The following is a 23,998-nucleotide window of genomic DNA, read 5'->3' on the forward strand; positions in this document are numbered from 1 at the left end:
TTAGCTGTTCTGCCAAAGGGATGCAGTCACTCAATTCAGCCACACCCTTAATTGTGCATTATATTATGGCTTAATGTAATTTAACTGATGGGTTACATAAAAATATTCTGGTTGAGACCAAAACAGTTTTTTATTTCTTTAGTACCAGGCTGTAAACGAGTTTATTTCTGTTGTAAAGTTGTTCATTTTAACATGTGGCTCACGACGTGTGGAATAAGCTCACCCCTAGTGGTCATTTAAGAAACTGCATGTTTTGACCGTCCTACGAACGACCTTAAATACAAGCACGTAAAAAGCACTTTTTTTTTTAAACATGGTTTATAAATTTATATAAAAGTGGGCACTGGATATTAGTGTTCTACTTGCAGTTGCGAGTTCAATAATTACATAATGTTTATTCAATAAACTAAATATTGTGTACATGGCAAAATCCCCAGTGCTGAATTAACACCTCGAGTGTAAACTGTTTCACAGTTCATTGTTGTCCAATTGGACGTACGCTGCATATACGCTGTAGTGTTCTATTACCAGGGACGGGAGATTTTGCTGTGGAATCTCTAAAAGCGTGTCAGTCATTCTGAAGTGGAGTGTTAAGCAGAACATTTTTGGAGTTTTTCAAAAAAAAACTTCATCACCTGAAACTAAATGGAAACTTTTCCCAGCTTCGTCCTTGTTCGTTTGTCAGGGTTTGAGCCGTGCAGCAGGATGACAGCGATGAAATACGACGTACGGAACAGACAGCGTGCGAGGCTGATGACACTCAGTGTAAGATGGGACCTGAACACAGGGCGAGAAAGTTCGCTTCATAAGAAGTAGGAGATTTAAGTGAAACCTGTGCTAGATTGCTTGAGACGCATTAAGACACGTCCAGTGATTGGACTCGTTCTCGAGATGTTGAGATGTTGAGTCTTTGGTACCAGAATTCATAATATATCTCTGTCGTGACACTTCTCCTCTGAGTACCTGTGTGCGCTTTGAGTATTTACACAGGTGGAAAGTTCTGTGTGTTCAGAGTCGGCTCGTGCGCCTGCTGTCCTCGTCCACGCGTTCGGTTTACGCCAACAATCTGTGTGTATGTCTCGTCTCCCCAGTCTGCCAATTTCTATTTAATTCTACAACCGGTTGTAGTAAACACAAGCACTTAAAGGATAGAAAATGCTGACTGGAAAAGCAACCAGTGTCTTTTTGTGCTTAAATGTAATGCAGCGAAGAATAAAAGCAAGAAAAATGAATGTAGGATATATCGTACTCATAAACATTGGTGATAATACAGTTCATTCATTTATTACTTAATTGTCATATGTTTATGTAGTGGCACGGTGGCATCTCGCACCTCCAGGGTTGGGGGTCCGAATCTTGCCGTTAACACTTTGCGTGTTCTCCCCGTGCTTGGTGGGGTTTCCTCCAGGTAATCCGGTTTTCTCCCACAGTTTAAACACGCGAGCAATAGGTTGATTTAGGTTCTGCCCAAAGTGTATAATTGTGTATGTATGTATGTGACCCTGCCTGTTCCCTGCCTCTTCCCTGCCTGTTCTCTAGAATAGATTCCAAGCCCTTGAGATCCCACACAGAAAAAGCCATAAAGATAATGAATAAATGGATGTTTATGTATTTAATTAAGCCTTTGATTCCCAGTCAATAAATCTTTAAGTATATATATATATATATATAAACAAAAAAAATACATTTACATTTTTCTCATTTAAAAAAAACCTTTTTAATTATTAGTATAACTGTAATGATTCAAAGGGGTGGAGCTACAGTATGTATAAACCTAGAGAATGATGTCACAAAATTGACTCACTGACTTTTTACTAATTATGGTTTAATATTAGAGCTGTGCAAATTAATATTTTTTGTTTGTTTGTTTGTTGATTATTTCAATTCAACTCAATACACTGTTGTTGTTTTTTTTGGCAATATTCTGTTTCACACTCCAGTCCAGTAGATGGCGATAATGCACCAACCCACCCATAAACGTAAAAGAATAAATACAAATGCCAACCGCAAGAATTTGCAGAGTATATAAATGGTTTACTACAGTTTACTGTATCGATTCAATGAACCGAATCAAAGAGTCAGTTTTTGATTCATAATTGATTCACACTTTTAAAACTATTCAGAATCGATTCTGAATCAAAAACAGACTCAATGATTCAAAACAGTAAACTGTCACAGCAAACCATTTCTATCCTCCACAAATTTTTGCGTTTGGCATTTGCATTTCTTCTTGGGGGTTTATGGGTGGATTGGTGTGATACCGCCACCTGCTGGACTGGAGTGTGGAACAGAAGCTTGGCAGGAAAAATAGTGTATCGAGACATGATGTGTAAACAATCAACGAGCATTTTAATGCATATCAGTTACGTTAATAGTTTTTAACATTTAAAAACCTGACTAAACAGATGGCAAACCCTCATTTTATTTAATTGAATCGGAAAAATCGCATCGTTCCAAACTCAAATCTGATCGAATGAACGCTTTAGCTCTGATTCACGGTTCTGTTCAATATGCAAACAATCGGAGGTGGTGATGCTGATGTTCAGCCTCTAAAGGACGGATGACAGGAGGACACGTGGGCGGTTCTCATTTGCATACTGATGCGTAATCATTACAGTGCAAAATTTCTAAAGAGGGTCGAGGCGTGGAGATGTTTCTTGAACCATTTTTATTCAGTAAACAGCTGATTATTCAACATAAAGCTTCGATGGCGTCGTAGTTCCGACTGCACACATTCTGTGGTTCTGTGAAGACAAGCAAAGCAGTAACAGCTTCCGTCGGTCTGTAATCCGCTGAAATGGAACAGGTTCGGTTTGTGTGCTCGCTAAAGGGAGTGAAAACATTGTGAATGAGAATGGAAGTGCGAGAAAAGACGGGAGAAAAAGATCCAGAAAGCCGAGAGAGAGAGAGAGAGGGAGGGAGGCTGTAGAGACGAGAGACGAGGCTGTAGAGGAGAGATGGATAAATGCACTGTTTGAATTATGTAAAAGAGGTGCGTGGGTGATCGAGAACAAACTGTGTGTATGTGTTAAAGAGGCAGAAAACGGCAGGGAGGGCAGGAAAGAGAGGAAGACGAGGGAGGGAAAGAAGGTGACAGCGATAGACGGAGAGAGTGATAGCTTGCAGAGGCAGTTGCTTTTATGTAAGGTTTAGCATTGATCTGCTGCTGCACGATAACAGAAATAAAAGCAGATTTCTGCTTCTGGTCTTTGTGTGTGTGTGTGTGTGTGTGTGTGTGTGTGTGTGTGTGTGTGTGTGTGTGTTTTCTTCTTTTCCTTTCTGCTCCTTCACTCTATCCTGTTGGCTGGATCTTGACCAGGCTCTTGACGCCCCCTCACCCGATATACGCCTTCCATTCATTTGTTTTTTGCTCAACTTGTTTCACATTCATCAGGCACACACACACACACACACACACACACACACACACACGCACACAGGAAGCAGATGCGCACCCAAGGACGTCGTTTGATACATGCTCTGTTTGCCAGCAAGACCCCTCGCCTCTCAGTCTCGTGACTACAGCTTCTTTTCTTCTTCTTCTTCTTCTTCTTCTGTCTTTTTTTGTGTTGGACTTCGTTCTTTCAGGGTACGCGCGTTCTTTGTGATGAAGCTAGTCGATGGATTTATGCTGAAACCCAGCAAACCTATAGTGTGTCAGGGTGTGGTTACAAAAAGCACAAACTTAAACATACCACCAAAAAATTTCCATCATCCTATATCGGCGGATTCCAACCCTGATCCACAATGTTCAGGACACACGTCCTCCAGGATCAGGGCCGGGAACCACTGCTGTAGAAGACTCCAGAAGCCCAAGCCAAAGAAAGTCAAGTTAGGTCCAGAGTCACAGGCCTTCTGGTTCACGTTGATTCCAGAACCTGTTAGAACCTGTGAGATCCATGTCCAAGGTCTAGAGCCGGAGAGCAGAATCCCACACCATATCCAAGTCGAGTCCGGAGTTCCAAGCTGTAGCTGTAGAATCCCAAGGCCATGTTGTGTAAAAACCACATCATCTTATATTCCCTGATTTGTTTTAATGCAGACAACACGAGTACACAATAAATAAGAAGAAGTGTCACTGTTATTGTCCCGGCCTTGCACATCCATCTATAATAAATAATCTTTGGGAATTGTTTTGTGCAGCCAGTACATCTAAGGCACTGATATCACGTGATCTGCGACCTCATTATGAATTTCTTAAAAACAACCATCATGGCGGACACACAGAGCCAACTCGCAAAAAAAAAAAAAAAGACTCAAGAATAAAAGGTGGCTTCACTTATCAAACCTTAACTTAGCTTGGGTTTCCGACACTTTAGTTATTTAATCTTTATAAACACATTGTCACATGACTGTTACATTTGCATGCTTAGTAATATTCATTAGCGTCTTCTAGTGATGGGACGTTTGGATCATTTTAGAGACTCGGTTCTTTGAATCTCGTTCATCAAAATGAACGAACCATTTTTTGAGTCATTTAGTTCTTTTGTTCTTTGGATCAGAAATAAAATAAAATGTTACATTTTCAATAAAAAGCCCCCAATACGTCTACATACACACATTTTGGCTCTAGTTCCAGTAATCAAAATATTACAAAGCAGCTAAGGACATATTATAATAAACAGAATGAGTAGCTCATCTCTCATATCTTCTAGTCTGAGTCGTTCGTTTTTTTGAATCTATTGCACTGCGTAGCATCCATAGGAGTCACGTGACAAAAGAGCGAATGACTCAGGACTAGAAGACTCATTGAGAAAGAACCGTTTAACTCTGTTTGCTGTGTACTGCACTGCATAGCGTCTATGGGAGTCACGACACATTGGGTTTGCTATAAGGACTTTATTTTATTTTTTCCCTTCGTTTAAACACACATTCTTACACACGTGTCATATACATTTTGAGAAGCTTGTATTGAGAAAGATGCGGTCAAGTTTACTTCGAAGTCCAACGCTTGGGATTCTGAATTCAAACTAAAATTCATATTTCATTTGTCACAAACACAACATGACACACAGTGAAATACTTGTAATGTGACTTTCCATAACCATAACATAGATTTGTATTTTATTTTTTTGCTACAAATGGAAAATATTGCACTTGAAAAAACAAACTTGAGATGAGACGTGTGTCAGCAGCAATGTGATTGTCCTTGTCCCAAAGTGCAAGTTAGTCCTCTTTTCATCTTCAAATGAACAGTGTAGAAGAAATGTGAAAGGTAAGAGAAATGTCCTACCGAATGATTCTGATACAGTATGTTAGCAGGAATGTAGTGAAACCTGGATTCTGGGTTTATCTTGGCTTTGAGACTCAAATGAGTCCCAGAGAGACTCCATCCAAGTTGAGATGGATGGAAAATCAGAAGAGCAGAATGAGGAACATGAGGATTCACTGCACATTGACACCATGTGTTTAAATAAATAAAAAATAATAATAATAAAAAAGGGAAACGGTATAACATTTTAGATTTTAGTTGTTCTTAAACTCTTGTGTGAAGAATGAAAGCATGACATTTGACATTTTTTCAGCTGAATATATATATTTTTTATTATTAATATTATTATTCTGGCTAATGTTATAAAGTTAACCAGAAAAGTGAAGTGTAAAGTGTCTCATCACATCAGGTATGAAATTGCATTTTGGGTGATTTCACATCGGCATACAGTAGAATCTTGTATTGTCAAAACAATTAGTTTCAGAAGAATGCTTGTAATCCAAAACATTTGTATATCAAAGCAAATATTTTTTCTTTAGAAATAATTAAAACTCAGATGAATCATTCCACAACCCAAAAAATAATATAATATATTTAATATATTTATATAAAATATTATATATAAAAAATATATAATATATAAAAATAATTAATACAAAATATAAAGTAAAAACAAAAACAAATTAACCTGCACTTTACCTTTGAAAAGAATCGTAGCTGGTGTGATCTCTTCAAAAAGTCCGTTGTTGCAGTACATATACAAAAGAACAGTCAGTACACTTGAAAACAAAATAAAAAAAAACACTTTATGTACGTGCACACACACACAGGTGCTCATAGTCTTAAAGAAAACAGTACACGTGCACACAGATGTTGACTATATGAATGACGCACGTGCACTTAACCCAAGCATAGAGGAGAATTACCCACAATCCCACAGTGAGAGAAAGAAAGAAGAAACCTCGGCTCAGTTGTGATCATGTGACTTTCAGCAGACGAAGTGCATGCGTACTGCAGTACTCATATATCTACGGTATATACATTTAGGCATTTGGCAGACGCCCTTAATCAGAATGACTTACATTTTTTTCTCATTATACATCTGAGCGGTTGAGGGTTAAGGGCCAGTTGGTGGTCATGGGATTTAAACCTGGGACCTTCTGAACTGTAGTCCAATGCTTAACCGCCGAGCTCGTTTTTTGAGTTAAAATTCATTATAAAGTTTTGCTCGTCTTGCAAAACGTTGGCAGACGAAGTTACTCGCAATCCACAATCCCACTGTATTTTCAGATTCCTGGTTCAATAAAATTCACGTTGACACCAAGTTTATTACTGCATCGTGTCCAGTTGCTGAGATACAGTATGGTCAGTGCGAGTTTGTTTACAAGAAGCATGCCATATAAAAAGTCAAGAGGGAACCCTCAGGCTTGTTATGACACCAGGATTTCATTTCTACTCCTAAAAATAACTTTGCCAGTAGTACGGATTTATAGCTTTTAAAAAGAATGCATTTTTTTTTTTTTTATTATAACAGAAGTAACAGCTTTAAACCACTGTTTAGGATGAAGACTTTCTCACTGCTGTTGAACAATCAGTATTTATTAATGGATTACGGTTCTCCTACTGCCCTCTATGGGCCATAGCGCAAAACTAATCTGTGTGACTTCAAACCTGACTTGATATGACTTGATTTTCTTTTTATTTACTATATAATTAGACTGCACTAGTTGTTCTATGATAGTAGTTTTGCTATGAAAGCAAACTGTGTAATATACAGTACGAGTACTTGTGATGTAATTAAGAAGTGAGACCAGCTCCTTGGTGGTCACTCTAAGACCAAAAGTTTAAAAAAAGATTATTTTGGGATGTCACCTAGTACACTGTAGCATTACAACTCCCCTTTATCTGAACATCAACTGTTCCAGCATGACAGAGCACAAACCCAGCTCCATGAAGAGCTCCGTGGTGCGTTGGAACAAGGTTGGGCTGGAAGATCTGAAGTGTCCTGCAGAGAACCCTGCCTTGAACTCAACACCTCGGCGTCTGAGCTTGCTGAATGAGCACAAACGTTCCAAAAAGCGGAGCTTCTCATATAGTAGCAGTTAATCTGGACATGTGGATGTGACGATCTGGCGCCTGGAAACTTTTGGCCATACATGTTTTACAAATGTTATGATTTTGTTTATTCTCGCTTATGAGGCGGGATAAACAAGCCATAAAATAGTCATTAAACATGTGAAATCATTATGCATTTACAGATCGTAAACTTTGTACCGCATTACTTCTGCTCCTGTGGCTGATGTGAAGCTCATTTGTGATGTTTGCTGCAGGAGATAAAGTGCATCAGGGATTTATAATAGCATGCTAATTTGGTCATTTATTTTGCTTTCTCTCTTTCTCTCTCTCTTTTTCTCTCTGTCTGTCAGACAACGCCCGCCTCAGGCGGAAAAGCATCGCCACTGGGCGCCAGCCGAGCATGGAGACCCCTCCCATAGCCCCCCCTCAACCCTTCCGACAATCTGTGAGTACCCCTTTATCCCGTCCTCGATCGCTCCATCCGTCCCTCACCCTCTCTCTCTCTTTCTCTCCCAAGTTCCATCTCTCCATTACTGCCCCGCGCCCTTCCACCAGAGAGACCGATCCACCACACCCCGCCCCTTTCCGCCCATCCTCCCTATCAGACTCCATTTCTCTTTCTTTCTCTTTGCCCAAAACCTTCTCTTGTCTCTTGTCCCTGGGCCGGAGGAGACAGGGTGGGGTCCAGCGTAGCGGCCCTGAACACGTTCGAGGTGTGTGAATTCGGAGACGCGTGGCGCGGTCGTGCCGCGTGCCAGCGTGCGAGAAATGCCAGAGCGAGTGGCACCAAGGTGCTAGACAAACAATCTTAGTCACTCAGGAAGCCAACATGCTCACACAGACCAGAGCCAAAACCTGAGTCAGTCGTTCAGATCTGATGTGCTGCTGCTTCACATGAACTTATCAGAAATCACAAATAAAAATTATAATAAAGAATTAATATTTTAATTATGAATCATGTTCTTACAGAAACTAATACTTAAGTAGTTGTGATGTACCTGAATACGAATACACAAGATGTTCACAGGGCATATGGGTCATACTGAAATAAAAAAAAAAACATCTTGGTGCTTTGGCCACACCCACTTTGTGTTTATTTCTAAGAGAAATGTTTTATTTCTAGACATCATTTAAACTAATTTGGAGCACACTGTTGGATAAAGATACAGCTTGTGGCATTGTGTTATATATCTATTATACCAGTCTAAGGTTATAACATTAGACACGTATAACCCGGTTTAGCGCCACACATGCTGTACATTTATCTGTGTTGAAAGTATTATTATCAGATCATAAGGCTGAACTGATTTGTGTTTGGATTCAATTCCTGTCTCCTTTTCAGAAAACTGCACTGAATGTGATGCATGCGTTGAAGACTGAAACATGAACCTCCTGTACTGTAGCTTAACAAAAAGCCTTTTATTAGGGGACTGAGCTCATGCAGATAATCAGTGACTTCTATACGGGAGGTTATGTTGGTCGGAACTCGCTCTTTCAATAAGATCGTTACGTTTCATACATTGGAGGACCAGAAACCAGTCTCAGAAAAATTTCTCTGTCTGTCTGTCTGTATGTCTGTATGTCTGTCCAGTCAGATTTTGTCACAGCATCACTCAAAACTGTCTGAACAGAATTCAATGAAACTTTGGCAGTACTTCAGTATTTGCCTTAGGTTTAACCCGCACCATTGTGGGATTAGTTCATATTTTCACTTTCGCTGAATTTAATAACAGCGCTAAAGTGGTATAAGTGAATTTTAACACGTTTAAAACACAGTAGTTTTAAGACAAAACTTCATCTTTATCCTTTTATCTCCTTTTTTCATTTCTAATCTGTGATTCACTTTCCGATTACCGAACAGGGAGTGTATTTGTCTGACCACCAAAGAAGAACAAGGCGTAAGATACTCAACCTTACAGAATGGGATTTCTTTGTATTAATAAGTTAGACAGAGAGTTCTGCTGTACAGAGAGACACACAGACATGTACGTGGGCTTCAACCTCAAATAATAATATTAATATTAATTATCATAATAATAATACTGATTACATTAAAGATCAGCAGATTATTTCTAGCTTTAACCTTTTAACTATTTCTGCAAACTCTTTATCCGTCAATGATGGGTACATACACTAGTTCGTGAATTTAACGCATATCCAGGTAAGGAGGTACAAAAAATTATGTTTTCTGAACTAAACCTTTGTCTACTGTACATTTAAAAATGAAGTAAAGGTTGAGTGGGTGTTGGGTGTTGGAGAGAAATCCTGTCTGCACTGCAGCTTTAGAAAACAGCAGGGCTAATGAGTGTAATGTATGATACTGAAATTACGTAATAGAGATGTAACACAATGCCACAAGCTGTATTTTTATTTAATATTGTGCTCCAAATTATCTGTGTCTGTATCAGGGTTTAAATGTGAACTTTTAAACGGTGGCTGCAAATAAAAAATTTCAATTAAAAATAAAAATGGGCAAAAAGTTGAAGCTGTGATTACAACATTAATTCAGCAGCTATTCACGAAGCATCACCATGTAAAAGAACTGATAAGGTACTTATTATAAAAAATGAATGTATTTAGATTGTTTTGGACATTTTTATCTGAAATTGAATTGGAGAGTGTAAGCTTTTCTTTTCCTGGATGTTGCTGATAAATGTGAATATTTATGGTACAACACTGCCCACTATTTGTTCCTAAGGGACAGTGCAGAAATATCATCGCCTCATAAACTGTAGGATCTTTGATGGATTTGTTTATATTTTTAAGGTCACCTCTCCAAATTTTTCTTTTTCATCGATCACACTTTTTCTTTTTTTTTCCCTTTCTGCCACAGCGTCTTGTTCCACATCGACATTTTGTCTACAACCGGACGTTTATGTGAATTGTGTTGAAGGAGGTCATTTCTCATTCCAGAGTGTTGACTTGTTTTGTGCATCTCTCAGTACAGCGTGTTAATCCCCGGTGTGTTATTGCAGAGTTTTCTCGGCCGAAGGCTGAAGGGGTCTATAAAACGAGCGAAGAGTCAGCCCAAGCTGGACCGCACCAGCAGCTTCCGCCAAATGATCCTCCCACGATTCCGCAGTGCTGATCAGGACAGGTGATCACAGCTTTTCCTACTTTAACACATGTTTCTACTGATATCCATCTTTTAATGTTTCCCATCCTGATTGTTTTTTCCTATAGTCAGGGGTGCAGCTACCTGTTTCTTGGGTGTGCATGGAGTTTACATGTTCTCCCAGTACAGATTAGGTTAACTGGCATTTCCAAACTCATGTGTGAATGAGTGTGTGAATGTTGACCAGAGGCTCTACCATGGCCACAAAATGGGAACAAATACAATAGTATCATCACTGGCCTCCACGGTCACTAGTTGGACGATAGAGGTTCCTAAATGGATGGATATATGTATATAAACTGGTATTATTTTATTTTATTTAAACTATTAAATTGATAAATTATGAATAACATTATTTTGTATAATGTAAATCAAATCGTAATTAAATCCTATCAGCATACTAGTCTCAGTATGCTCCTGTTACTCTGTAGTCTAAGAGCCGAATTACAGTATTATCTAAAAATAATGAATCCAAAAATATATATCTAAAAATAATAATACATAACATAAAAATGTATTAAAGAGTACAATACCATATTTCATATCTGTCCTATACAGTGGAACTCTATAGTTTGGATTACGAGCATAATTCACTCCAGAAGCGGACTCATATTTCAAAACACTCGTAAATCAAAGCCCATAAGTAATAATGAAAATGCTAATTATTTGTTGCACAGCTAAAATATATATATATATATATATATATATATATATATATATATATATATATATATATAGTTTTTTTATCTTGTGGGAACCAGTGGCGACTGCTAGCTTTTAAAACAGGGGAAGCTCATATTAGGACTTTATCATAAAATTCATTATGTTATTTGTACGTAAATTCTGGCTAGTTTCCCCTTCCACGAGCTACTTTAATTATATGAACCATCTGACTTTACAATGCTGAAACACTGAGCAAAGTCAAGAAGGCTATAAAATGTTTTTTAAAATTATTTAAAGAATGATTTGTACAAACAAAAATGGTTTATATCCCCAGCAAACAATACAGAGTGCAGCAGTTCATCGTAGCACTTCACCTGCAAATCCGCATGGGCAGTGGCGGACTGGCCATCTGGAGTACTGGGAGTTTTCCCCGTGGGTCCAGTGTGGGAAATGCATTGTGGGTAATGCAGTCCGGTGTATGTGAAGTTGAACGCGAATGCGAGATGTAAGCTGGGATATAAAGCCTGAGTTTTGTTTTCTTTTCAGTACTTTTTAGTTGGCAACGGGGAAATGCACTGTGACGCTATGGGAATGTATGAGAAGAAAATCAAGTCAGCCGACCTGCTATATCTAACTGATTCTGAACGAACTCGTCTTTGAGATGAACGTTTTCTAACGCATTTTAGTCAATAAAATGTTAATACAATAGTACATAATTTGACCATTATTTTTGTGACATTATAGGGGAAGCTGAGCTTCCCTTAAAGAAATCGCCACTGGTGGGAACAAGTTATTTATCTTTTGTGTTATTTATACGTTGCTTATTAAATCCTCTGTGTTGGGGAAAAAACAGTGTGACTGAGTTTTTGTAATCAGGGCAACAATGAGTCTGACACAAAAGTTTACATTGCATGTGTACATTCTCTGCCTGCTATTTCAACTTGTTCCCACAACTTTAATTTATTTTACCATCCGTTTTTCCACCAATGTAAAGATTTAGTATATGTATAAAATTATACAGTTGTGCTTGAAAGTTTGTATACCTTGGGAGAATTTGCAAAATGTGCAGCATTTTTAAAGAAAAAATGAGTGAGAGGGAGAAACAAATGTATTTTATTTCTTATAGAACTCAAGTTCATATGTCAGACGTAACAGAATGACACAATCATTAAGCAAACATGAGATAAAAGAAAATGAGGAAATAATCCATGTTCAAAAGTTTGCATACCTTTAGATCTTTAATTTTGTGTATTGTCCTCTTTAGCACCAATGATGGCATGCAGTCTTTTGTAATACTTGGGCATAAAGTCCTTTATTCTCTCAGGTGGTATAGCTGCCTGTTCTTCTTGGCAAAATGCCTCCATTTGCTGTAATATATTTAGTCTCCCCAAAGTGGCCAAATGATATTGAGGTCAGGAGACTGTGACGGAGACTCCAGAACCTTCACCTTTTTTTTGCTCTAGCCATTGGAGGTCAACTTGTCTGCCAGTATTTTCTGATAACATCCTGCATTTATCTTCTGATCAAGTTTGATTTCCCTCCCTGTACCACTGGAGCTCACACAGCCATAGGAGATCCACCACCATGCTTTACAGTGAGGATGGTGTACTTTTCACCATAAACATAGAGTTTATGGTTGTGACTATAAAGTTCAATTATGGTCTTATTACTCCAAATGACTCTGCTCCAGAAGCTGTGAGGCTTGTCTAGAGGCTGTCTGCAAGCGGGCCTTTTTGTGCCATGGGCAGAGTAACGACTTTCCATTTGTGTTCAAGTACCTCCTTATTGTGCTCCTTGAAACAACAACACAACTTTTTTTTTTTTTTTCCAGAGCAGCCTGTATTTCTCCCGAAGTTGTTTATGGGTTTTTCTTTGTGTTCCAAACAATTCTTTTGGCAGTAGTGGGTGAAATCTTTCTTAGTCTGCCTGCTTAGTATCTACAGAAGCTCTTATTATCTACCTCTTTATCAGAGCTTCATCAGTACTGACTGGCATTTTCAAGTGTTGAGATATCTTTTAATGTCCTTTTCCTGATTTATACAGTTCATCAACCTTATTACTCAGGTCCATTGGCAGTTCTTTTGTCTTCCTCCTGGTGCAGTATTCAGCCAAGTCAGTTCATCACCTCAAACACTACCGACAAGGCACAGACACTACATTGTATTTTTTATTAAAATTCCCTTTAAAAGCCATTTATGTCAACCTGTGTGTTTATAATGTGGCCAAACATTCAAGGACATGTACACTTTTGATCAGGGTTGTTTAGGTGTTTTCAGTTGGTAATTAACTACGGAATAATTAATGACTTCATGTGACCACCATCCTCAAATAAGATATGTACAAGAATGCAGGGACCAATCGTGTCCTGTATTAACTCAATATGGGACGCATTTTATTTTCCAATAAAGACAATCCCATAATATACAGGATGGGGATCTTTTCCTACGTCACTTAAAGCTCCAAGCTTCCCCTTCAAGCTCGGAAGTAGTTCAGGTTTTCATCCACGTAGACAAATTCTTCTCATTCCTTTAGACACTTTCTTCTGTTCTCTCTTTCTTTGCCTCTTCCGCACCCCTGACGGTTTCTTTTGAGGTTCCGCCGTCTTGAATATGTCGTGACAGGGTAATCACAGGGTGCTGCAAAGCTGTGCAATCTTGAGTGTGTTTTTAATTCACGGTTGTTTTCATGCCCCCTTTGAGTAGCTCCCCTATGTGTTGCATACCCTTTTCTGTGCCCCTGAATAAATCACTTGCTAGCAGAATACCGCTGTCTCTGAGGTGGAACCAATTTCTTAATCAGCCTTGAACTCTGAAGTACTGCGTACTAAAAATGACCTTGTAGAGGAGTGAGTGCACTCACAGATGGTCTGGCAACTTTTAATGTGATGCAGCTCTTTAAAGTTATTATAGTATTCTTGTCCCTCTTTGGACAGATGCTGTGTTGTTTGGTCCGTTTTTTTAGTCATAACTTATTCATTCTTTCATATATTTTCCCTACCCTCTACCGTGACCCACAGTACTGGTGTAAAAATTATTTTGGCAATGTGTTGTGCTAAAAGATTAGATGAAGATCTTTGTTTAGGTTAGTTTTGTCTTGTTCTTTATTTATTTAGCTATTAAGAACCTGCAATTAACTGGTGAGGAACAAAACATGGAATGTAGAGAATTTATAATAAATTAATAAGTGATACAGAAGAGTGATAAGGTGGAGTAATAACCATCTGTTACTTTCGCAAAGACGATGACTGTTTTAGACCCTGGAGCAGAGTCTAGAGCTAAGGCTCATGTTTTGAGTCTGTCTGTATGGCTTTAGATCCTAAACTCAACTCAGAGGTTTAAACCTTCTGCACAAAAGGTCCGGTGTGGGTGCAGGTCATCATTCCAGCCAAGCAGAAGTGACCCCTGATAGTCCTAAAGCCAAGAACAAACAAATGTTCTAAACATGTGGATTCTGGACTTGACTCAGACTCCAGCTTTGGTCTCTGGACTTGACTTGGACAGCTACAGTTTGTGACACAAAGCCCAGTTAGGAGTTTTGAGCTTGGTACATGTCCCGAACTCTAGCTATGGTCACAGTCTAGAGCTATGGACTCATGTTTTGAGCATGAATGCGTGAATTTAGACTCTGGGCTCAACCTGAGATGATGGATTTACCTGACACCCTAGAACTACTGATGCTGGGGTTGACTGTGACCATGAATTCAGACTCTTGACTGTACTTAAATATTGCAGCTTGGAATTCTGAACTTGACTCTGACTCTAGCTTGTCCAATTTAGTCTTGACTTGTACTCCACAGTTTGAGACTTTCGGATAGATTTGGAGTCACAACGTATAATTCTGGCTTTGGTCTCCGGACTGGAAGTTTAACTCATGACTTGACAGTTTGTAAATATGAGTCTGATTCCTCATAGATCTAGGCCTGGGCTTGACTTGCAATTTACAGTTTGAGAGACTGGACATAACACAGAGAGTACAACTAGGGACTAGGGAGTTTAAAGCTAGGGACTATGGAGTTGACTTTTAGTCTGCTGCTTCAGATTCTGGACTCAACTTAGAAAGTAGAGCTTGTAACTGGACTTGAATCAGACCCTGGCGTGGAAACTGTGGAGCTCAGACTAAACTCATAAGGGGCAGCTTGTGACACTGGAATACAAATACACGTATTTTCACAAATTCTTCAATCCCCAAAAGTGGTGGTTCATCCGGATGAGCTGAACCGAAGAACTTACAACCTTTCAACTCCAAATGCAACAAACTGAAGTGCTTATTTCCTGAATTTTTATCTTACACAGATACTGTGATTGAGCTGGAATAAGGAACTCATTGAAAACATATTTTGGCGAGTCAAGCTTTGTATTAGAGAAGCATCACTTTCCTAGGTTGCTGTCCATCATTGTCAGTTATGGAAGCCTTCTAACATGTCCAAAGTCCCCGGTTTTCACCCCTCCTCTTGCTGATCGTGTTCACTTTCTCTCACTTTGGATCCTACAGCTTACGTAACTCCTTGATTTACTCAGCGAAGTCCATCTCTGTCTTCCCTCTCTCTTTTTTTCTCTCTCTCTCTTTCTCCTTCTCCCTCCCTCTCCTACATCTTTTTTTTTTTACTTTTTTTGTTCTGACTCATTCTGATGGATCTATTTTTATACCACTCTCTCTCCCCACTGTATGTCTCTAACACCCTGATGCACATTTTATTCCTGAATGTATACAGTAACAGTGATGCTACCAGGATTCCAGAGAAAACTACAGCTTTCATGGGGCTCTAAGGATTTTCAAATCTTTTCTTGTTTGATTTGCTTCATCTGAAAGTGCTTTAATTGTCTTTCTTAATGTGTCTTCTTTATAACCTCATTATTATTCTCTGGGTCTGTCGTGTCTTGTCTTGCGTGTCTCGCGCGTTAGTTTGAGCGTATGGATCCATCTAGCTTGTGTGCTAGAAGGTGCGGTAAGTGTAGGTAGGTGTTTGTGTATGCTGTTTCCCGGTCTGAATCACCGAGTTGTTGTTTATAAGGCATTTAATTTGAAGTTGAATGTCCAGTTTGGTGTGACGATGCTTTGTGTACAGCCACTGATGGTTTTGAAGGTATGTGCCAAAAATTAGCCGTCTGAGTCGCAGCTGAATGTGTCACTGAGTATATGTTTAGCAAGTTTCTGTTCTTGTAGATATCATGCAAAATCTTGTCTGAAGGATTTCAGCCACCATTTGAGCACAGCGTTAAGCTTTCGGGAACTTTCTTACTCATGTTGTAATTTGCCTTTCTATAGGACTCGCCTGATGCAGAGCTTCAAAGAGTCACATTCCCATGAATCCCTGCTGTCTCCCAGTAGTGCGGCTGAGGCGCTGGACCTCACGCTGGACGAGGACGCCATCATCAAACCGGTTCACTCCAGCATTTTAGGGCAGGAGTACTGCTTTGAGGTGAGACTAGTAGTACATACTGTATGTTAAACATATACCTCAAGTTCACAACAATGCAAACTTTACTATATTTCTAAAGCATTCTCTCTTTAAGTTAATACGAGAGAAGACAAAGCTTGTCATGTTACCAAGAAAAAGCGCAAACCTTTTTCCTGTTGGAAAACTTAAACGTCCAATATTTTTCTATTTTGTTACAAGTTATCTCTCAGAGCTCATCCAAATTGTGTTGTATTAATGCTCCAGGTGAAATACCCTCATAATGTCCCTCATACTCCCTTCTTTTTCACTCCTCGGTTCCAGTATCTATGTAAATGAGCTACTGCTAGGCCACGCCACTCAACAGAGCAGCAAAACTTAGCAACAACCTGGGCAAAGGAATCTTCTCATATGATGTCACATTAGGGAAAAAATATAATTGGTTTGTTTAAGCACCAGCCAATACAAAAAATGGAAAGAAAAGGCCAAAAGCAGAGAATATTTTGTCTTACCTCTGTTGTTTGTCCACACTCACACACTAGAGACCCATCTGTCTAAAAAGTTAATTTTGCACATTTGGCCCTCTTTGTAGTTACAGCTTTACCTGGCTGCTACAAAGTGCTGACACCAGAGTCTCCTTTTGTAAATGTCTTCTAACAGAAAACCTTTTAGTTAAATAATGAAACATGTTTTTTGCAGTTGTGTTGCCATCAAAGCTGGTATAAAAATGTATCACCACCTTCTGACCAATCAGAATGCAGCATTTAACAGAGCTCTAGTATAGGCTTATTAATAAGAAAAAGTTGTTTTCAAGGTGGAAGGGCCTAACTATGAAAGTCTGACAAAGTCTAATGATGAACAACAAATATATAACACTGACATAGACAATGTATAAATTTAAAAACGAGTCTTATGTTTAGTCACAATTTTTTTTTTGATGAGATGTGACAGATGAGCAATGAATGAACTATGAGCAATGATGACAGTGTCCCATTACCATTATATGATGACAGTGTCCCATTACATGACATTTTATTAACTACTAGTACTCATTCGGTCTTTACCAAAATGATTGGTGGAACTATTTTTCTCCCTCTTAACACCGTTGTGTCATATCGCAGGTGACGACTGCTTCAGGAACGAAGTGCTTCGCCTGTCGGTCGGCTGCAGAAAGAGACAAATGGATTGAGAATCTACAGAGAGCTGTGAAGCCCAACAAAGTGAGTGGAACAAATGATCGTATAGATATGAGTTCATTTTTCTCTCTCATCACTTCAGGATTTCTACAGAAGCAGAGCTTTTCTGAGATCATTCCTGTCTTTGGTAATTCTGTAACAATCCTGAAGATCCTCAGTTCTTTGCCTTAATCTCTTATTATGTTCTTCATTTCAGCATTTTAAAGTTTGATGTCTAAAATATCTCTGGTCAAAAGGTTCATTTTTCCATTCATGCTTTGCTGTGGCTCTCATTAAAAGGATGCAAAAGAAAGTGTTGGAAACGTAGTAGAACTTTTGAATTGTAGATTGATCGATCCACGGCAGCAGGATCCAGGGGCTGATTTATGATGTGCCAATGACAAGCAAGAGTTTCCAAAAAACATAAAAGCTCTCAGGAATTTATCACAGCTAATACCTTTTTAAAAAAAATAAATAAATAAAAGGACACACCAAGGGTACTCATTATCTTAGTGAGCATGCTGATCAATTTATTTTATTGATGGAAGCTTGAAGGACATGGAGAGGCTTCTTTAAGCATACCGATTAAGCTGTATTTTCTGGACACGACTGCTTCTTAAACAGCGCCATATTTAGCCGAACTAAATTACACCTGGAAACACAGTCCGGAGTGAATCAATGACATTTTGATCTGATTAAATGACTCAGCCTTTTATGAAAACATCACTCTCTCTATCGAGCAAAGCACTCTGCTCTTCCGGTGGGGATTTTAAATATAGTTTGTTCTTTTTTTTTTTTGCACTCATTACATACTGAGTGCTAATCTTTCTTGAACCATGGCCAACCCTGAGTTCTCTCATGCCTTTACATCACTTCTATTTTTAATATTTTCACCTTGTTGAATAACCTGTTATTAAGTTTCACAGGTTGCTGTCAGACACAGCTTTTACCAGCAGTCATTCCTTTATTTCCATGTTCTTACGCCATACGCCTACATGTCTCTACCAGTACTTAGCAGCCCGCTGTTTCCTCCCACTCAGGACAACAGCCGGAGGGTGGACAATGTCTTGAAGCTCTGGATCATTGAGGCCCGTGAGCTGCCACCCAAAAAACGCTATTACTGTGAACTGTGTTTGGACGACATGCTGTACGCACGCACCACCAGCAAACCTCGCACCGACACTGTCTTCTGGGGCGAGCACTTCGAGTTCAACAACCTCCCGGCTGTCCGGAACCTCCGGCTTCATCTCTACAAGGAGACAGACAAGAAAAGACGCAAGGTAGGAAAATTTGTTCATTTTATATAAAGCGGGGCAACTGTGATCAGTTGTTGTCAGTATGTGACTGCAACCACTCTTAGCCTGCTATGTTTATACACATATATACTGTAGCTCATGGTAGCAACCTGTTATTGTGGAGAAATGGAAAAGAATTGTGTACCTCTGCATTTTAGTTTCTTATTCCTATTCTTAGTTTTTGTTTGAGCTAGGTAGTACATTGTCTAGCTGAGGTAATACTTACTAGCCATGCATATGGGATTACATATAAGCTTTCCAGTCTGGAGAGAATTTTTGGGGACACTGATAATTGATCCAGGAAATTATGTTTATTGCTGACAAGCATAAAATCTCTCTCAGCAGTCGTTTGGCCTAAATATACCAGTCAGAATGCATCTTGGGTCACACATCAATATGGTCACAATGCAGTTGGCTAAATCTTCACACATATCATGCTTGTGTGCTTGCTGGGTTTTTCTCACACCCCTTAAACAATATCCCTTATCCACTGCTTCTCAACAGGAGAAAAGCACATATCTAGGACTTGTCAGCATCCCCATATCCAGCATCACCGGTCGGCAGTTTGTAGAGCAGTGGTATCCTGTGATTCAACCCAGCGTACTGGCCAAGGGAGGGGGTGTAGGAGGGGGTAAAATCATCAATGCTTCTTTGCGGCTCAAGTCTCGCTACCAGACCATGAGTATCCTGCCAATGGAACTGTACAAAGAGTTTGCAGAGTATGTTACTAACAACTATCGGACGCTGTGTGCCGTCTTGGAGCCTCTGCTGAGCGTCAAAAGCAAGGAGGAGGTAGCTTGTGCACTGGTGCACATCCTACAAAGCACAGGGAAAGCAAAGGTACATACTTAGTGTATGGCATTATCGACTGACCATTCCTTTTTATGTATATTTTATTGACCACTGAACTGTTTATCATGCGATTGCATTTTTCTTTTCTGTGTTTAAGGATTTTCTTTCAGACATGGCGATGTGTGAGGTAGACCGATTCATTGACCGAGAGCACCTAATATTCCGAGAGAACACCTTAGCTACCAAAGCTATAGAAGAGTACCTCAAACTCATCGGACATAAGTACCTCAAGGATGCTTTAGGTGATAAGTTTTAGTTATTGTGGAGCTGTGCACAGGACTGTATTTTTTTCCAATGCAGACTGATGCTGGACTGCAGGCCAAACTTTCTTTAGAATCTGTGACTGAACCTGACCTCAACCCAACCAATCTCATAGAATCTGTTTCTCAAAAACTGCTTATATAGAAACTTTAACTTGAACCCAGCGAAGTCCATAGAAATTGAGATCAAGCTTGACCACTATTGCAGACATTTTGAAAGAATTCATCTGTATCCTACAAGAACTGTGACTACCTATGGCCACAGAAACCTCATACAGAACCTGTTACTGAATTTGGCTACTGCTGTAGAAACTGTGACCAAGAAAATTTTGGCCATAGAAAATTTGACCAAACTTTGACAACTTCTGTAGAAACTATAACCCAACTACTTCTTCAGAAACACTGACCTGAATTGACCACTTCCACAGACACTGAAAGCAAACTCACCTATTCCCATAGAAACTTTGACCAAACTCATCTAATGCTACTATTGAACTTGACCAGTTCCACAGACCTTAAAACCAAACTTACCCGCTCCCACAAAAACTGCAAATGAACTCGACCTCTTTTTCACCAACACTGACATAAGTTAACCACTTCCACAGTAGAGGCCCACTTCTGTAGACTGTAACCAACCTCTATCACTTTTCCAGAAACACTGATCTAAAGTGACAACTGCTACAGAATCTGAAAGCAAACTCAACCACGCCTACAGAAACTGTGACCAAAGTCAACTATTCCTGCTCCAGCCAAACCACTGCTTCAGAAACCATGATCTTTGACCAAACTCAACTGCTCTCATGGAAATTGTGACTGAATTCATCATTCCTACAGAAATGGACACCGATTTCAACTACCAAATCACTCCTCCAGGAACCCTGGCCAAACTTACCCACTCCCACAGAATCTGTGACTGACTTTGCCAGTTCTATACCAATGTGTGCCAAACTTGTCATCCTTAGGGTTAAACTGTCACCCAACTAACTGCTCCTACATAACTGACCAAACTTGACCTTAAAAACACTGACGTAAACCCGCAACTTCCACTGAAACTTTGACAGAACTCATTTCCACCCACGGAAACTGTGGCCAAGCTTGTCTTCTCTGGTATAAACTGTGCCCACTCATTTCCACAAATACTTAATTTACTTGAAATTGTGATTATGGGATTTAATTTATATTTATTTTATTTTGGATAACTTGTGAGCTTTTTGAAAACATATTGCACACATTCTGGGGCGGGGGGAGTTGGGGGAAGTACTAATTATTAATCATTAACTGGCAACTATTACTATGAGTGATCTGCTTTGTCCCATTGGTCATTTCTGATGACTCAAAAGAATTTGACATGCAAATAAAAATGTCCCATGAGTGCAACTTTTCGTCCTAGTGTTCAGCTCTGGCCTGAGGTTATATTGATTTGATGTGGATTAACATGCAGTGAGGATCGTTGAACTTGATTGTTGAATTTCTGTTTGCTTGTGTGTAGGTGACTTCATCCGAGCGCTGTATGAGTCAGAGGAGAACTGCGAGGTTGATCCCATGAGGACTCCACCTTCTGTTCTACTGGACCATCAGGCGAATCTTCGCATGTGTTGTGAGCTTGCACTCTGCAAAATCGTCAACTCACATTGGTTAGTTGTCTCAATTTTACTGTCAAACATGCAAAACATGTAGCTCTACAAGAGCAGAAAGGCTGTTACGTAGGTCTGAAAGAGCCTCAAAGTTTAAATAAAATTGATTAAAAAAATGTTCGACACTTGATTGTAAATGTTCTGTATCTACTAGTGTTTTTCCACGTGAGCTGAAGGAGGTCTTTGCGTCTTGGCGAGTACGTTGTGCGGAGAGAGGGAGGGAGGACATTGCTGACCGCCTGATCAGTGGCTCCCTGTTCCTGCGCTTTCTTTGTCCTGCCGTCATGTCCCCATCGCTATTCAACCTCACCCAGGAATACCCTGATGAGCAGACGTCACGCACGCTCACCCTCATAGCCAAAGTGCTGCAGAACCTTGCCAACTTCTCCAAGTCAGTCCAGGCAATTTTTCGTTTTTATTGCTTAGCATGTATTTTTTATATCTATTAGACTATATTCTGTGTATAGAGAAGGACCGCTTCTCAGCTCTTTGCCAAAGAGCTGCAGTTTCTAGGAATGTTTTTTTTTATAAAAGTGTAAAAAAATATCATTTATTTATGTATTTTCTTTATCTGCGTTACATAAATACATAGTGTCTTTAGGCATTTAATCTTGCATCGTCTTCTTGTGTTTGTCCTAACTTCTACAATCAGTTGTTGAAAATGTTACCTTAAAAAGATTTGTGAATTTCTTCCCTCTTGGCTATGGTATTCCCTTTAGATTTGGCAGTAAGGAGGAGTATATGTGCTTCATGAATGAGTTCTTAGAGATGGAGTGGGGCTCAATGCAGCAGTTCCTGTATGAGATCTCTAATCTAGACAGCATAAGCAATGCTGGGGCTTTTGAGGGATACATTGATCTGGGAAGAGAGCTTTCGGTCCTGCACAGCCTCCTGTGGGAGGTCATGGCTCAGCTCAGTAAGGTATGTGTAACCTATTACAAAAGCATTTGTTTTATTCCCCAGAGATTCCAAGTACAAAACCACTATGATGCCATAGCCACCTGTGGCTGGGAGATCAAGAGAGAAACACTGACTGTGCTCTCTGGTTGAGAGGGATGGTGCTTTTTCTTTCTTTTTTTTTTTTACTGTCACAGAGCTGGTTAGTGAGTGGAAAACAGCTGGTGGAAAAAATTGAATTGCTTTTTGCTTTGAAAATATTTGTTTTGTTTGGTTTGTTTCATATATGTCATTTTAATTTGATTCACTTAAAGGATGCCATTATCAAACTTGGACCATTACCTCGCCTCCTGAATGACATCAGCATGGCCCTTCGCAATCCTCACCTCCAAAGGCAGCCCAGTCACCAGACAGACAGGCAGCCTCCAGAAAGACAGACAGACCGGTTACTTTCTCGACCCAGCTTCAACAGGGGAATCTCCTCTGAGTTTCAGAACCTTATGATGAGGGACCTTAACAGGTAACAACTTAATAAACCACATTTAAGTTCAGCAACTGAAGTTAAATTGATTTGTGAAGTGTTTGGCTTTAAGCTGTAAAAATCAGGCAATTATACTTAAATTCTCAACAAAACCAGATGTCAGTATCTACCTCTCCAAGTTATCCTGTGGTATACCTCTCTGTTCCAGATCCAGAGGTAATAGACAGTAACAGTGATCTCTGTGAAAGTATTCTTTCAGGCTAAAGATTTGTATTGGTGAGTGATAGAGTTCCGGAGGTCCAGTTCATCAACCTCTGATTTTTCAGGAACAGAGCCCACAGAGACACACCATATATCCAGGACCAGGCACTATCCCCTGCCAAATTTGATTTTGATTGGTACACCTAATGCTCCAGGTTAAGCTCTAAATGGAACAAGTGGATATGATGCAACAAGGTTGGCTAGAAATAGCTCTCAGGCTGGGACATGTAGGCGATGTCAATGAAGAAGATTCAAACACACTATACTTTTGTATAAAATGCAGTGTCACGTTTTATGGGCTGTTGCTTGCAATGTGCTGTATCATGTGGTTTAACATGAGCTTGCACAAGGACATTGCTTTATTATAGTGCCCAAAGTAGTGCCTATGCAAATGATCTCTATGAAGGGTGAATATTGAAGGCGGCACTGTTTTATACAATATACTGAGTTTGAATCCTAATCCAAAAAAAGATCCTAACTAAGAATGGATCTGGTGTGCCAAATGTGGTAGTTATTCCTGCTCACCTGTAAATGCCTCCTTCTGAGTACTTCAGGCTACATCATGCTCCTTACCTGCTATAAACTCTTAGGCTACAAAAAGTCAATTGATCTCTTTGAGTTTCAGGCCCACTTTATGACTGCCAACCTTCTAAACAGCTCTTAATAGTATTTTTGGTTTGAC

The 23,998-nt window shown here is 39.5% G+C and overlaps 1 protein-coding gene across 7 annotated transcripts in view; it reads left to right on the plus strand.

Moving 5' to 3' along the window:
• The window catches only part of syngap1b (synaptic Ras GTPase activating protein 1b), a 124,312-nt gene that overhangs the window by 74,073 nt on the left and 26,241 nt on the right, over window positions 1–23,998 (plus strand). For all 7 annotated transcript variants that reach the window (XM_053488081.1, XM_053488084.1, XM_053488083.1 and 4 more), the window contains 11 exons: window positions 7,639–7,733; window positions 10,264–10,385; window positions 16,332–16,485; window positions 17,583–17,681; window positions 18,677–18,916; window positions 19,436–19,771; window positions 19,881–20,025; window positions 21,533–21,677; window positions 21,832–22,068; window positions 22,397–22,598; window positions 22,889–23,094. In XM_053488081.1, coding sequence (XP_053344056.1) covers window positions 7,639–7,733; window positions 10,264–10,385; window positions 16,332–16,485; window positions 17,583–17,681; window positions 18,677–18,916; window positions 19,436–19,771; window positions 19,881–20,025; window positions 21,533–21,677; window positions 21,832–22,068; window positions 22,397–22,598; window positions 22,889–23,094 — 1,981 coding nt within the window. The remainder of the gene's footprint in view (window positions 1–7,638; window positions 7,734–10,263; window positions 10,386–16,331; window positions 16,486–17,582; window positions 17,682–18,676; window positions 18,917–19,435; window positions 19,772–19,880; window positions 20,026–21,532; window positions 21,678–21,831; window positions 22,069–22,396; window positions 22,599–22,888; window positions 23,095–23,998) is intronic.

Source organism: Clarias gariepinus, chromosome 26, assembly GCF_024256425.1.
Source record: "Clarias gariepinus isolate MV-2021 ecotype Netherlands chromosome 26, CGAR_prim_01v2, whole genome shotgun sequence".
NCBI classification, from domain to species: domain Eukaryota; kingdom Metazoa; phylum Chordata; class Actinopteri; order Siluriformes; family Clariidae; genus Clarias; species Clarias gariepinus.